General features: G+C 36.6%; 3 protein-coding genes across 3 annotated transcripts; 2 read left to right on the forward strand and 1 right to left on the reverse strand.

Annotated features, from left to right (window-relative positions):
• Positions 1 to 214: 214 nt before the first annotated feature.
• On the forward strand, positions 215 to 4,713 carry LOC141591796 (sm-like protein LSM4). Its single transcript, XM_074412262.1, has 7 exons — positions 215 to 349; positions 474 to 515; positions 668 to 766; positions 879 to 956; positions 3,333 to 3,369; positions 3,828 to 3,983; positions 4,331 to 4,713. The coding sequence occupies exons 1-7, from the start codon at positions 347 to 349 to the stop codon at positions 4,348 to 4,350; spliced, it is 435 nt and encodes a 144-aa protein (XP_074268363.1). The 5' UTR covers positions 215 to 346; the 3' UTR covers positions 4,351 to 4,713.
• Positions 4,714 to 7,828: 3,115 nt separating this feature from the next.
• On the forward strand, positions 7,829 to 10,308 carry LOC141589749 (protein FAR1-RELATED SEQUENCE 7-like). The gene is made up of 4 exons (XM_074410374.1): positions 7,829 to 7,840; positions 7,892 to 7,910; positions 9,394 to 9,677; positions 9,946 to 10,308. Exons 1-4 carry the CDS (start codon positions 7,829 to 7,831, stop codon positions 10,306 to 10,308), a joined length of 678 nt encoding a protein of 225 aa, XP_074266475.1.
• A 2,856-nt stretch (positions 10,309 to 13,164) lies between these two features.
• Positions 13,165 to 14,913, reverse strand: LOC141590906 (uncharacterized). Its single transcript, XM_074411420.1, has 3 exons — positions 14,329 to 14,913; positions 14,050 to 14,227; positions 13,165 to 13,951 (listed from the first exon to the last, which is right to left on the reverse strand). Exons 1-3 carry the CDS (start codon positions 14,484 to 14,486, stop codon positions 13,316 to 13,318), a joined length of 972 nt encoding a protein of 323 aa, XP_074267521.1. The 5' UTR covers positions 14,487 to 14,913; the 3' UTR covers positions 13,165 to 13,315.
• Between the last annotated feature and the right edge of the window lie 409 nt (positions 14,914 to 15,322).

Here is a 15,322-nt window from a genome sequence, read left to right on the forward strand (position 1 = left end):
CTTTTCAGCCGAAAATATAGAGTTAAGTGAAATAATTTTAAACTATGTTAGAAAGAAAATATCAAGTCTACATTTTAATACTCGTAATTTATTAAGGGTAATGTTATTTTTTTTTTAAGAAAAAAATGTTAGGACACCGACATGGTATATGAAGAAATTAAAATTATTTCAAAATTTCCTTATATAAATATAACCTCCGCAATTATATGGCTTTGCTCGATACTAACCCCATTCTCTCTCCTGTTCTTCCCCAATTTACCGTCGCCGGTTTTCAATCAATTCAACTCGATCGCCGAAATTAGGGTTTCGTCGCCTTTCCAGATCTTTATTTCTACTCTATTCCACTATGGTAATTTACTTTCCTCTACACTATATCTGTCACATTTTGTACTAATTATTTACTTTGCTTATATATTTTCCTAAATCATTCTTTAATTTTAATTTTATATTATTATTTTTTTGTTCTTTGTTAGCTTCCTCTATCGCTGTTGAAGACCGCTCAAGGTCACCCTATGGTAAGAAATCAATTACCCTTTTCGTAATAATTACTGTTTCACTGTTAAATTTATCCAATTTTGTCTTAAGTTTTGATCTTTTTGTTGCTCAAATTTGTGTATTTTTCGATTAATAATTTGGGATTTTTATGTGAATATTTTGAAATTGATAGTTGGTAGAATTGAAGAATGGAGAGACATATAATGGGCATTTGGTAAATTGTGATACTTGGATGAATATTCATCTTCGTGAAGTTATCTGTACTTCTAAGGTAATTTCAAGTTTTCCTCGTTAGGGTTCTTTTTCTTGTTTGATATTTTATCTTATAAATGTTTTGCTGGGCATTGAAATTAATATAGTCGATGTTTAATATTTGAATGAAGGACGGAGACCGGTTTTGGAGAATGCCTGAATGTTATATCAGGGGGAACACTATCAAGTATCTTCGAGTTCCCGATGAGGTATAGTTTCCTAAGTATTCTTATAATCTTGGTTAGTCTTTCAGTCTTTCTTGCTTGTGTGGTGAACTGATTATGAATATGCTTTATAACAGGATTTTTAGTGGTGTTTTTTCGTGTCAATTTTAGTGTGTGTTGGGGGTAGGAAAGGGAATTGGTTCTGCTGTGTTTAATCACAATGCCTTATATGAGTCGGTCTTGTATGTAAGGCCAGCCTATTAATCTTACAATTAAATGAGGAACACACAAGGTCCCGGCTTAGAGACACGCCAATGAAACCGTTGTACAAGACTCTCTAGATTAAAATGGAGTGACAAGAGTTTCCTTTCTTTTATTTATTTAGCTGGTTGATGTGGTAGTTCATGAGCTTTTTAGTCTTGTTGATGTTTTTGTGATCTTTGTTCTGGGAGGTGTTCCGTCAGTACGTAATTCCAATGTCCAAGTTTGATCCTTTCCGAAGAAAAAATTAATGGGTCACCGGGATCAGTTTTTTTGCTGTCAATACTACGCAGTGCAGCATTTCCCACCTGGTACTCAGTATTACCATTTGGACCAACTTCTAAATCTGTTATCTGTAAGGTAATTTCACTTTCTCTTTCGAGCAAACTGATATCCTGCGCGGGGAGATGCACCTCAAGTAACTCTTCAGAAAAATGTGACTGGAATTCTGATTATATTCTCTTGACAATCAAGGTAATTTCATCTTTTTCTACGGTTCTAGCAGCCCCGCCTTCTTTCTTCCATATAAGTTTGACACAGCTTGATGAAACTAAAAAAGGAGGAGCTGCTACAACCGTAGAAGAAGATGATTTTGCCTTGATTATTGTGTGAAAAAAATCAGAATCTCAGTCACATTTTTTGAAGAGTTTCTTGAGGCGCATCTCCCCGCACAGAATGCCAGTTTGCTCGAAGTTGAAGGCTATCGGAAATAGTGACAGGCTTCAATCTGTTTCTGTAATAGATGATAGATGTTAGTGCTGCTTATGAAAGGTGATACAGATAGAAACCGTGACTTTTCATGTTTTCTCATTACTTGGATCTTTTGATGAATCCTGTATGGGGTCATGGGGTGCTTCTAAAGTCACTTTCAGACTGTATCAAGGGTGGTGCAGAAAGATGAAGGGCTATCTATTTGGGAATATCGGGTTCATTCTACCCTGTTGTTCCTGTAAAATGTTTAGTTGCTTCAATTGCGGATGAATTTTGTAAAGCATTGAAAATATAAAGGATTTACACGTTTTTACCAACAACTTTCTTATATATTAATACTTGGTTCACTTTTAAGGTATTCCGGACCCTTGAGCTGTACTTCGGTTTTCAAAATCGTTTTAATCTTTACTCTCGATTTAAATTCTAAGTTTTTATAAAAGAAATCCGGACCTCGATTTTAAAACCTATAAGTTTACCTTGACTTTTGTATTATGTTTCACTCCCCTTTTGTTTTTCCCTTTTCCTTTTCTATATTTTCCCATTTTGAGGTGTGCGATCAGCACATATGGACGGACGGTTCTAAAGGATGATTCATGTTAGCCGACCCCAAATCATTTTGGGATTAAGGTTCTGATGTTGTTGTTGTTGAAAATATAAAGGATAAAAGAACATAAGATGGTGATAGTCTAAAACAATGTGCATTTTATTCCTTATGAGTAAAAACCCATGGAAGTTGGGCAGAGGTTAAGGGTTAAAAATTCCTCGGTGGATATGAGGATTCCAAATTTCCAACCCAGCGCTCCTAAATTGGAGATGGGATGGGGCAGTGGTCCAATCTGTTGTCCTCACGATGTGTATTCATGTCTTTTTACTTGTACTATCTCTAATATTTTCTTGTAAGTGCTGATGATCAGGTTCTTTATATAGTAGCATTTGCATGGTCTTTTATGCGTAGTGTCTCTTGATGGGCTGTGATTGTGAGAAAAGCTGCTTACTTTAAGTATTCTGTTTTTGATGTTTGGGTTCATTCTCTGATACCTTGGCCTTTTAACATCTGTTATAGATTAGCGTTTTGGTAATATTTCTAAAGAATCTAAACTACCATGTTATTACATTTACGAGCCGGTTCACTTGAATGTCTCTTCAGTTTGAATTGATTATATGATAGATGAGTAATTTCTCTACCATTCTAGAGACCCCTGACCCAGATATGCGACCAGTATTTGTGGATTCTGGCTCCTATTACACGTGTTTGCATGATTAGGTAGGCCCCAGATTACTAACATTGCTTTAATTTATTAGTCTTCTACTAGATGAAGGCTAAGGGACATTGGGCTACTAGTCTACTACCATCGAAAACATTGGTATTTTCTTTATTATTGTCGTCAGGATACTTCAATTAGTATATGTTTGCCTAACGTCATGTGTTGTGTTGGTTTTGCTTTTTAGGTCATTGATAAAGTACAAGAGGAGAAGATCCGTTCAGGTACATGTTTACGAGCATTGGGTGTTACTGTTCTGTGATTTCTTCGTAATAACTTGGAGCAAACATTTTCTTAGTTTGATTTTGAATCTTTGATGGGTGTTGCTGGGCATACAGTTTTGTTTCCATGTTCTCCTTTTTACTGTAAAGACCCTTTTATTAACAGGAAAAACAAAAAATTATAATCTAACCATTGATTTGTAGTATTCAATACTGATTGAAAGCAATATAGCTTCTTCCACGTTATGGTCAGGCCTTGTATCATACGCCTTCTTGCTGAAAACCCTTCTGTTGTCTGCGATAATCTGTGTTCAGTCTTTCACGGAAGCAATTCTTATAATTTTCAATTTTGACATACTCCGATGACTTGGTCGCTTGAATAATCAACATAAGTTTAAGTGCCATATTTTTGAACTTTGTGGTTCAGTTACATATTTAATCAATGTTTTTGTTTATTTCAGACAGGAGGCCACCTGGGGTAGGACGTGGAAGAGGAAGAGGTAGGGAAGAAGGTCCTGGAAGGCAGCAGAAAGGCATTGGACGTGGTATGGATGATGGTGGTAAAGGTGCTGGAGGCCGAGGCCGTGGTGCTTCTATTGGGAAGCCTAGTGGAAAAGGTATGATTTTACTTTCCATAATGTGATTTTTGGCAAGGAAAACACTCTAAATGTAAAAAGTATGATCTAGTTCACCCGCACCGATAACTAATTTGAAAAAATATCCGATACATCATCGCTGGAATGAGATAACTTTAACTTGAAACAACCCACACTATAAATGTCCTGGCCCAAACCCGTTCTGAGCACTTGATTGCCAAGTCTAAACCTTAGCCCCTTTAACATGTGTTGAAGTTTAAAACTCGTAAGTGACTAGATATGGCATGACATTAGCTACTGAAATTTGCACCATACCTAGTTTAATAGTTCATATTCGTTTGTAATGCTTATTCGTATGTTTTTGACAGCTGGTGGACGAGGGCGTTGAGAGCATGTTGGAAGTGGCTAAGTGCTGTTGGTGGTTATTTTGCTGCTTTTGATGCCATGTCGCCAATCTGTGTGGATTCGACTTGTTTTGTGAAAACTGGAGATGTTAGTCAGCGTGAATGGGAGGAAATGATATCTATGGTGTGACGAGGGTTATGGGATATTAGCTGTTTTCTAAGATGTATTTGGTGCGGGTTTATAACAATGAGACTCCTTTATATTTAGTAGCTGCTGGATTTTATTGTGTTAGCTGCTAATGTTGATTAAGCCAATCCAAATCGTGAGGTTGGCACTACTAGTAGTCGAAACTGTGTCATTGATCTCGTTTTCTATCTATATTCAAGAGCGAGTGATGGTAGATGAATTGTGCTTCGCTTTGTTCCTCTGTTTGGCGTTCCCGTGTTCCCAAATGAGATTTAAATTTCTTGGATTATTATTGTAGGATCTTATTTACCCTCTCCTTTTCCCTTTGAAACAAATCTCACAAACCTCTTAACATTCCCTACCATCTACTGCCGCTGCCACCGCCACCGGTCCTGACTCGTCGGTTGCTAGACACCACCGGAGTCTTGCTAAGAATAATTAGTCTGATTGGAAAAATTAAACCATATACCAATTAAATTAATTTAATCCTAACAAAATTAGGTAATTTACTGATAAACTAATTGATTTTTGGTTTAGTAAGAGATTGAGATTCAAAATCAAATATTTTCGGAGGAACTTAATTATGTTTTGGGTTAGGAGGAGAGAAAATTTCAAGGAAAGGGTGAAGTGTAGAAATATTACAAAAGAGTACACGATTGAGTAAATCGTGTACTTAAACGAATAATTACTAGTTTTATGCCCGTGCAAATTGTACAGGGTTGTCGTTTAGGGTTGAGACTTGAGAAGTGGTGGTGTTATTAGGAGAAGCTCTTTTATGGTAATGTTAATTTGGGAATTCTAAAGATACAGAAATAAATTCTCAAAATTTTAAGAGTTAACAAAAGTAGACAAATTTGAAAGAAATAAGTACAACAAAAAGCTGCTATGGGAACCAAGTGGTGTTAGTCTAGTGGTAGCCGGGTTAAACCTTGAAGCTTGCAGAAGTGCAGGAGTTCCCGGGTTCGACTCCCAACTGGGGCGATGATCACTTGGCCACTGCAGCCCCCGAAAGGGGTGACTTACATAGTCCATGTGGTGGTGCGGGAATGCATGGGTAGCTAACGCCATACATTAAATCGGGCCTGGTGACCGTCAAATACATGAGACTTCCAACCACTTGCTTAAATTGAGTTTCATCAACTTTAACACCTCCCTCATCTTTACTCAATTTTGTGCCTGGCACTATTGGATTCTTTACAGCATTGATGTCTTCTAAACCAAACCTTGCTAATACTTCTCTTGCATATCTTCTCTGACAGATAAAAATTTCACTTGGATACTGTCTGACCTCTACTCCAAGGAAGTACTTCATTTTTCCCAAGTCGGACATATCAAATTCCAACATCATTGACCTTTAAACTCATCACACATGCTTCTATTATTTCCAGTAAAAAATTAAGTCATCAACATAAAGACTTACAATTAATAATTTACCTTCTTCCGACTTTGTGAACAATTTGTGCTTGCTGGGACATCTTTCAAATTTTTCCCGTTGGAAGTAAGCTTCGATTCTACTGTACCAAGTTCGTTGTGCTTCGATTCAAACCAAATAAATATCTAACAAACCAATCATTCTGTTCAATGGTTTTAAGTAGAGTCGTAACCCGAATCGAACTTGGAGTATTCTATACTCGAATAGATGCAAATAAACACAACGCATCCCTCCTGCATTAATAATGAAACAATGATATAACTAATGGAAGTTTCGATGACGCGGGAATTAACTGGAGCAAAAACAAACCCTGAGAATAATTATCATCAGGATCTCAAAATCATATCCACTGCCACCTGCATTTAGACGAATGAAAATTATATGTCAAATAGTTCATCAGACTATATATATTGCATGGAATAATAAGACCGACACTCCATTACTGTGAATATTACCACCACTTCCATTGTTCCACTGTCACAGATCTTCAATTCTTCATACACTGAGATTAACAGTGAACGTTAATCTCACTCAATTATAAAATCCTATTCGATTGATCTCTGTATTAACTTATTATCAATTGATTCGTTGATTTTGATTTTTCGATGTCAAAAATGGCGAATTCGCCATTGTCGATTATATTACACTCTTTTATGATCTCGCTTCTCTTTAATGTCGCCCTCTCTAAAACCCTCAAACGTGATGGTATAATTTTATAATTTTACTTTTTTTTTTCCTGTTAAATTTTGTTCATATTCATGTATGATTTGATACTAATTTAACTGTATCGTGTAATTAGTGGTATTTTTACTGTATTTTAATCTGTAGACAAATTATTGTATAAGACGGTCTTACTCTGCGAGACGGTCCCCTTTTGCAAAAAAATTGTTCATTTATTACTAATAAATAGGTTATGTTTTTTCATTATGAGACCGTCTTACACAGTAACTACGGGCTCTTTTATTATCTCTTTTATTATCTGGCATAGAAAAGTAGAAATTAAAAATTGATTTGATAGTAAAAAACAAAAAAAAATATCTAAGTGTCGGACCAACAGAGTCCAATTAGTTATAAGACTATGTGCAAGTAAACAAGCATGAGTATTAGTTTTACAATATATGAGAAAATCATGCAAATCCCATGTGTTAGTGTTTGACATAGTTATTTAGTTTAAAATTTAATTTCGAAAATTTGGGAAAACGGTACAAAGTACCTTATTTGAGTAATTGAAACACAACTATTACGTATCATTTAAAATGATATTGAAAGGTCCATAAAAATTAGAGGAAAGACAAATTTTAAACCCGTGCAACGCACGGGCACAAAATCTAGTTCCCTATATATATAAAAGGGAGACGGATACAAGTTTTGAGCCATTACGGAACCGTCTATGATTATGTTTGTAGGTAAGGTTAACCAGGATTAGATCTTGAATGATGACACAAGACATTTAAAGGTAAAGATAAATGGACCGCTTGGAGTTGGAACTCATATATATATATATATATATATATATATATATATATATATATATATATAGAGGTAAGATCTAATGAGTCCCTTACCTCACTTAAGTCCTTAAGTCCTTATAAGGACCCTTAGATGGACAACATCTATGGTGGAGATTATTTACAAAATGTAGGCCAAAAAAAAAAAGGGAAAAGCATGGCTATGAGAGAGGACAACAATTCCTGCGAATTGTTCTTACCAATGATTATTTCCAGCGGACAAAAACATATATCCTTTGTACTATGTTTCCACTTCCCACATTCTTCCTTCCTCAACACACTTAATTTCAGTCTTTTTCTTTCTTTCTTCTCTCTAAAACTGGGTTCTTTCATCTCCAAACGAAGATAAAGTTCTCTCTAAATCCTCCAAATCAGCGTAAACATGCAAATAATAGATGGCATCAATGGTATTTCTTCATTTTATTAATTGTTTTCAGTCACATTTTCATATTTTTCAGTTGAATAGGAAGGATGAAGGTAAACATTACGATTTTGCATATTTGCATGTCATTGAATTTGTTCATTCTTGTTTTGATTATTTGTTACTGGGTTTGAAATGAACATTGTTAGAGTTAAATCTTCCTGCTGGGTTTAAATTTGCATGAACGCATCCTGACAACATTTACATGAACATTTTAGTTGTAGTTTTACATTTACACTTTTTATTGTTATATTTTTTATGTGAGTTAGCATTCTGACAACATTTACACTTTTATTGACATTTACACTTTTAAAGCCTCACATTTACACTGCATTATTGCTCACGTTTACACTTTCCCTGTACTTTTAAATTTACACTTTTTTACTGTTATAGTCAACTTTGCATTTTAATTGTTATATTTTTTATGTGAGTTAGCATTCTGACAACATTTACACTTTTATTGACATTTACACTTTTAAAGCCTCACATTTACACTGCATTATTGCTCACGTTTACACTTTCCCTGTACTTTTAAATTTACACTTTTTTATTGTTATAGTCAACTTTGCATTTTAATTGGTATATTTTTTATGTTAGTTAGCATTCTGACAACATTTGCACTTTTATTGACATTTACACTTTTAAAGTCTCACATTTACATGCATTTATTCGCTCACGTTTACACTTTTCTGTCATCATAATCGCACACTTTACATCATAATACATTTTCACTTGAATCCCCTATAACTTAACAATTACACTTCTAATTACTTAGCATTTACACTTTACAATTCATAACATTTGCATTTTTATTGTTATATTTATGTTGACATTTCCACTTTTGTTGACATTTACACTTTTAAAGCATAACATTTACACTGCATTGCTGCTCACGTTTACACTTTTACACTTTTGTTGACATTTACACTTTCAGACAATCACATTTACTCTTTTTGCTATAGTTTTACATTTACACTTTCTGTTAATATTATAGTTTTAATTTGTCTTGGCATTCTGAAAACATTTACACTTTTGGTGTACTTTTGAAGACACTTTTGGTGTACTTTTGAAAACATTTACACTGCATTTCTGCTGACATTTACACTTTTGCTGACATTTACACATGACATTACAGCACATTTACACTTTGTTTCTACTGACATTTACACTTACACTTTTGGATGTTTACTTTTACTATAGTTTTGACATTTACACTTTTGCTGACATTTACACATGACATTACAGCACATTTACACTTTGTTTCTCGACATTTACACTTACACATTTGGATGTTTACTTTTACTATAGTTTTGACATTTACACTTTTGATGACATTTACACTTTTGAAAACACATTTTCACTTTGTTTCTACCGACATTTACACTTACACTTTTGGATGTTTATTTTTACTATAGTTTCGACATTTACACTTTTGATGACATTTACACTTTTACAAATGAGAAAATTTACACTTCATATCCGAGAACATTTACATTTACACTTACACTCTGTGCACATTTCTGAGACTTGGTAAAACAGAATGGGGTTCAACCCGTGTGCAAGAGCTGTGTAAGGAGGTGGAGAAGAGGTTTACACCGTACATCGGCCTGGAGTTTGGGGGTGTTGATGATGCAGTGACTTTTTATAAGATATACGCCATTGCTTGTGGGTTTGATGTACGTAGGTACACAACAAAAAAATGGCGTGGCGGTGAGATCAAGTCAAAGCTCGTTGTCTGCAATCGAGAAGGTTTCGCTCACAAGAAGCCCATAAAAGATCAGGATGGCGGACTGGATGGAGAGAATTCAAAGAGGATATTCAGGGTCACTAGAGTGGGGTGTAAAGCGAGGATACGACTATATATGAAGAATGGTGTTTTAGTAATTGACCGGTTCCACGAGGGTCACAATCACGAGCTTATCTCACTCGGGACGGACAGTTCGTAAATTGTCAAGAACATATGATTATCACAAGATGATAATCGTGTCAAACTCAAGGGTTTGTAATACATAATCAGTCTCTATACTAAATAAATAATTCCATTCATGTTATTTTTATCGACGTATCATTAATGATTAATTGGCGGTGAAGATAGGAGCAACAAAAACATACAGAATCTGCAAAGAACAAGTGAATGGATACGAAAACATTGGAGCAAGCTTAAATGATTTTAAGAACTTCCATAGGGATGTTAAATGTTTCATTCACGAACGGGATGGTCAGTTGTTTGTTGACCATTTCAAGGAAATGACTGAAACAAGAATAGGTTTCTACTTTGACTATGACCTTGACGATGATGGCGCCCTACGTAGGGCCATATGGGCGGACGGTACCGCCCGAGATAATTACAAAATTTTTGGTGATGCGGTGTCATTCGACCCAACTTACTCCACCAATAAGTATTCTATGGTATTCACACCATTCACAGTGTTGACCACCATAAACGATCCGTGACGTTACGTGGGGCTCTAATTGCAAGGGAAGATTATGAGTCGTTTAATTGGGTTTTCAGCCGGTTTTTAATAGCAATGGGAGGTAAGGAACCCGAGTACATAATTACAGATCAGGACCCAGGTATTATCAAATCTGTCCCTCTTGTTTTCAAGACAGCGCGCCATCGCTTCTGTATGTGGCATATAATGAACAAAATGCCAAATAAGTTTGGCGTATCGAGAAGCGACTATAATGACTTCATCTGTAAAATTGATGACATTATATGGGACGATGAGCTTGAGGCAGCAGAATTTGATGGTCTCTGGGAGCAAATAGTTCAAGATCATGGTGTTGGCGTAAATGATTGGTTTGCAGATACATATGCTATAAGGGGACAGTGGGTGATGGCGCATTGCAGAGACTTGAGGATGGCGTCGATTATGAGGACAACTCAAAGATCAGAGAGCGAAAATAGCTTTTTCAAGAGGTTTGAACACAAGTCAGGAACATTGGTTGAGTTTTGGATGCGTTTTGAGAGCGCTATGGACCAACAAAGACATACACAAAAGCGACTTGACAACATGGATAAGCACTCGTCCGCAATGACGTCAACACATCGGCATTAGAGATTCATGCGCAAAGGTGTACACATATTCAGCTTTCAACACATTCAAACAAGAAGCCTTCTTCTCAATTGATACATGTAGAACAGGAGGTTTCACTGAGAGAGGCGAAATAGAGATAACTATTGTCAAAGATTCAACCAGAAAGAAGAATTTTGAAGTTGTGTACAGTACAGGTAGTTTACACTTCCTATGACATTTACACTTTCTGTTTTTACCTCTTAAATTCCTATAACTTAACATTTACACTTCCTATAACTTAACATTTACACTTCTAATAACTTAACATTTACACTTCCCATTAGTTTACATTTACACTTCCTATTAGTTTGCATATACACTTCTATTAACTTAACATTTACACTTTACAATTGATGACATTTACACTTTACATCATATGACATTTACACATGTAAATCCCCTATAACTTAACATTTACACTTCTGATACCTTAACATTTACACTTCCTATTAGATTACATTTACACTTCTAATTACTTAGCATTTACACTTTACAATTCATGACATTTACACTTTAGATCATTACATTTACACTTCTAATGACTTCACATTTACACTTTACAATTCAATACATTTACACTTTACATAAGTCTCACTGTTTTTAACGTTCACACTTACATGATAGCTTTATCTGATGACGAAGGTACACGTAGAGCAAGCTGCAGTTGTACGATGTTTGAAAGAACCGGAATCCTATGCCGCCATATAATATGGATTTTTTCAGCAAGTGGGATAAAGACTATACCAGAACATTATGTTCTGAATAGATGGATGAAAGAGTATCTCCGATTAAGGATTTTCACATCTAATGGTGAAGGAACAGAAAACATGCAAGTCATCGATGAAAAACAAATTGCAATGTCAATAATGTGGTCGAGAAGTTCATGAAGTCTGTAGGACTCCTTCGAGACAAAGGAATAGCGATGTTGACAGCTTTTCCATCGTAATTAGATCATTTAGACAGTCCCTCTCACCATTAGAGGAAGTGTTGAATAAAAATCAACAAATGGAGAAATTTAAGAATTGTACGGCATGTGAGGTAGTCACGATATTGCCACCAAAGAATTCGAAAAACAAGGGGACCGGAAAAAGATTGCTGTCAGACAAAACAAAAGCAATGGTGTTGGCTAGGAAACCCAAACGTAAGTGTAAGAATTGCAAGAGAATGGCAAATCACGACAAGAGAAACTGCCCTAACCCCTTCTCAGCACACACACCATTGTGCGAAGGGTCGTCTGAACCAGAAGAGGATGAAGGAGAGGAGGAGGAAGAGCTGGAGGGAGAAGAATAGACGTCAGATCAGTGACAAGTGTTGCTTTATATATTTTGAGTGTGTAACTTAAAACTTTGATGTGCTATAACTGGAGCAGGCGATAAGGAATTGGTCTCATGGCAGCGTAACTTTGAAATGCAGTTGGTGTAACTTTTAGTAACACCAACATTAGAGTTACACTGGCATAAGACCAAAATCTCTCTGTTTTATTAGATAGCCAAACATTGTGTTACTTGAACTTATTTTGGATTACTTATGTTATTTCAAGTAACAGTTACACTTATTTTCAAATAACTAGTGTTAACATTTACACTTCCCATGTCAGCACATTTACACTTCCAGTAACTTCACATTTACACATACTATATCCTCACATTTACACTTTGAATATCTTCACATTTACACTTCCAATTTACTCAGTGTTAACATTTACACTTCCCATGTCAGCACATTTACACTTCCAGTAACTTCACATTTGCACATACTATATCCTCACATTTACACTTTGAATATCTTCACATTTACACATACTATATCCTCACATTTACACTTCCAATTTACTCAGTGTTAACATTTACACTTCCCATGTCAGCACATTTACACTTCCAGTAACTTCACATTTACACATACTATATCCTCACATTTATACTTCTCCTATATTCAAATTTACACTTCCTATTTGTTGTTAGTTACACTTTTTTTGTTCACATTTACACTTGGGCTGTCACCACATTTACACTTCCCATGACACCACATTTACACTGCATTCAATTTAAATTCAGTGTGTTTATATTCAAACTTTCAGTATGTTAAAGTTGACACTGACAGTGTTAACATTTACACTTTAAGTGTGTTAACATTTACACTTAAAGTGTAAATGTGACTAAATTACAAGTGTGATAACAGTTACACTTGCAATTTAGTCACATTTACACTTTGAATAAACTATGACTATAAATGCCAACAATTACACTTCATTACTGTAAAGCTTCATTAGTGTAATTTACAATTACACTTCATTACTGTAAAGCTTACACTTGCAAAACATTATTTACTAAGTTCAAGAGTGCCAAACAAAATACATTTTAAAAAAAAAAATGTCCACAAATTGTTCACTTTTTCGACAACACAGCCTTAATTTTGCGCTTCTTTTGTAACTTGGCCCATAAATCTTCTTTTCCAGCGATAAACCCATTCAACTTTGCTTCAAAAATGTCTCTGTTGACATTTATGTCAGCTAGAACAAGCGTCGCCACCAACTCGACTACCAAGTACCGTCGATTCCTCTTCCTCTCCAAGTCTGGATGCTCAAAAGGTAGACCCTCGTACATCAGCATATACATCATACAGAAAACCCCTGATTCTGTTATGTTAGGAAGGGGTGTTTGGCGCCTGAACGGGATTTGCCGATGCTCAAAGCTAGTAATCTCATATCCCCTGTCCGTTCTGACGTCCAAATAATCGCTAACAGCTGATGCCACTTGGCGAGTAACATTGCACATCTCAGACTGATCCCAGTTGGCATGATGTTGGTAGTCAAGGAGATCCACAGTTTGTTGTCCAAAATTTATACACACGCATGCAAAGTGACCACCAATGTTGACAGGTACGAAGATAAACTCGGCATTCAGGTTGAAAGTTTTATCACAGTCCTGGATGAAGGTATCCCAAATGTGATACAGCCGATCAGTGATGTCATTAGACTGTGAGCCTGCTTCACGTATATCCATAAGCTGCATGATACATTCCTGTTCAGGGGAGTGAGTGAGACTTCATAATAAAAGAAAGAACTAATGTATAACTTTGAGGCTTTGTGCTTATTTGGGAGGAGGGGGGGACGGTGTACCATATGACGTATCCCAAAGAAGGCCATCCTAGGAAGTAAGTGTTCAGCAGACTCCAAATGGTTCAGCAAAACAGCCCACGACTCAATGACAACAGGCGACATTACAACCTCAGGAAGCATGGTCATGATGTCGGACCGGCGCAGCGTCGCATGCCTACTGTACCAAGAGATTGATTCACTGCAATAAAACACACGTATAATAGTAAGAAATTGAGAAGTAGTTACAAATTAAATATCGTAACGAATTGGCCCTGTTATAAGAGACTGGCAGGAACTAACGAATTTTCAAAGTTGTAGTCGTCTAACAGGCAATAGTCCACCGCATGCTTTCGACGTGATCGAATACCCCGACGGACTTTGATTGTTCCGTAAGAAGGTCGAGACAACAAGAGTTTGCGTACCAGCAGCCCCACAGTCAATTGAGCAACCCAAGCCATCCCCCCCGCCCCGGGGACGGCTCCGTACGGCTGACAACGGTTGGCTACCCGACGACTGCGCTGACGCTTGAACAACAGCGGGGCTGCTTTCCGCCTGTATGGCTACAGGATTGACCACAGGGCTTCCTTCTACGCGTTTAGGGGTGGGCGCAACACGAGGTCGTTTGCGTACGTAATCTCTTCCTCATCGTCCGGACTCCGCACGTGCAACATTGGAGACCAGGTTTTCCAGCGGGTTCGGACCTTGACCATACTTATCTCGAATTGGGTTATCCTTGAGCGAACGCTCTCCCTCACTTTGTTATGGTCACTCGGGATAAGAATGGACACCACTTCAGCCCGGACGAGGTTCAGAACGTCCATCTCACCTAAGGCGCGATCAAATAGCTTCCCATTGAAAAGCAAAAGCATGTGTATCATCATGTACACCCCGCAATCAAACGCAGAATAACCCGTGCCTTGCCATTTAAATTCGACATTCACAAATTTGAACCAAAGAACCTTTGATCCTCGACAAACCCTTTAGACTCGAGATACGCACCCATTAAATCACACTGTAAAAGGAATTTAAAAAAAAGTCAATTGAAGAACAGTGTTTACAATTCGAATACATCAACATGAAGAACAAATTACGGAATGCTATTTATAATTATTACGCAATGCGGGAAATTCCAAAATATGGAAGCTTCTCAAAATCATCGTCGTATCGACGGTTGTCCAAATACTCTATCTGCTCGGAAACGAAGTTTATGCATGCACAATTTGTAATGATCATTATTGCCGGATAAGATCGGGATGAAGACACTGGCGGGTGTGACAACAAAGACATAAAAGAT

The sequence above is a fragment of the Silene latifolia genome, chromosome 7 (assembly GCF_048544455.1).
Source record: "Silene latifolia isolate original U9 population chromosome 7, ASM4854445v1, whole genome shotgun sequence".
NCBI lineage: Eukaryota > Viridiplantae > Streptophyta > Magnoliopsida > Caryophyllales > Caryophyllaceae > Silene > Silene latifolia.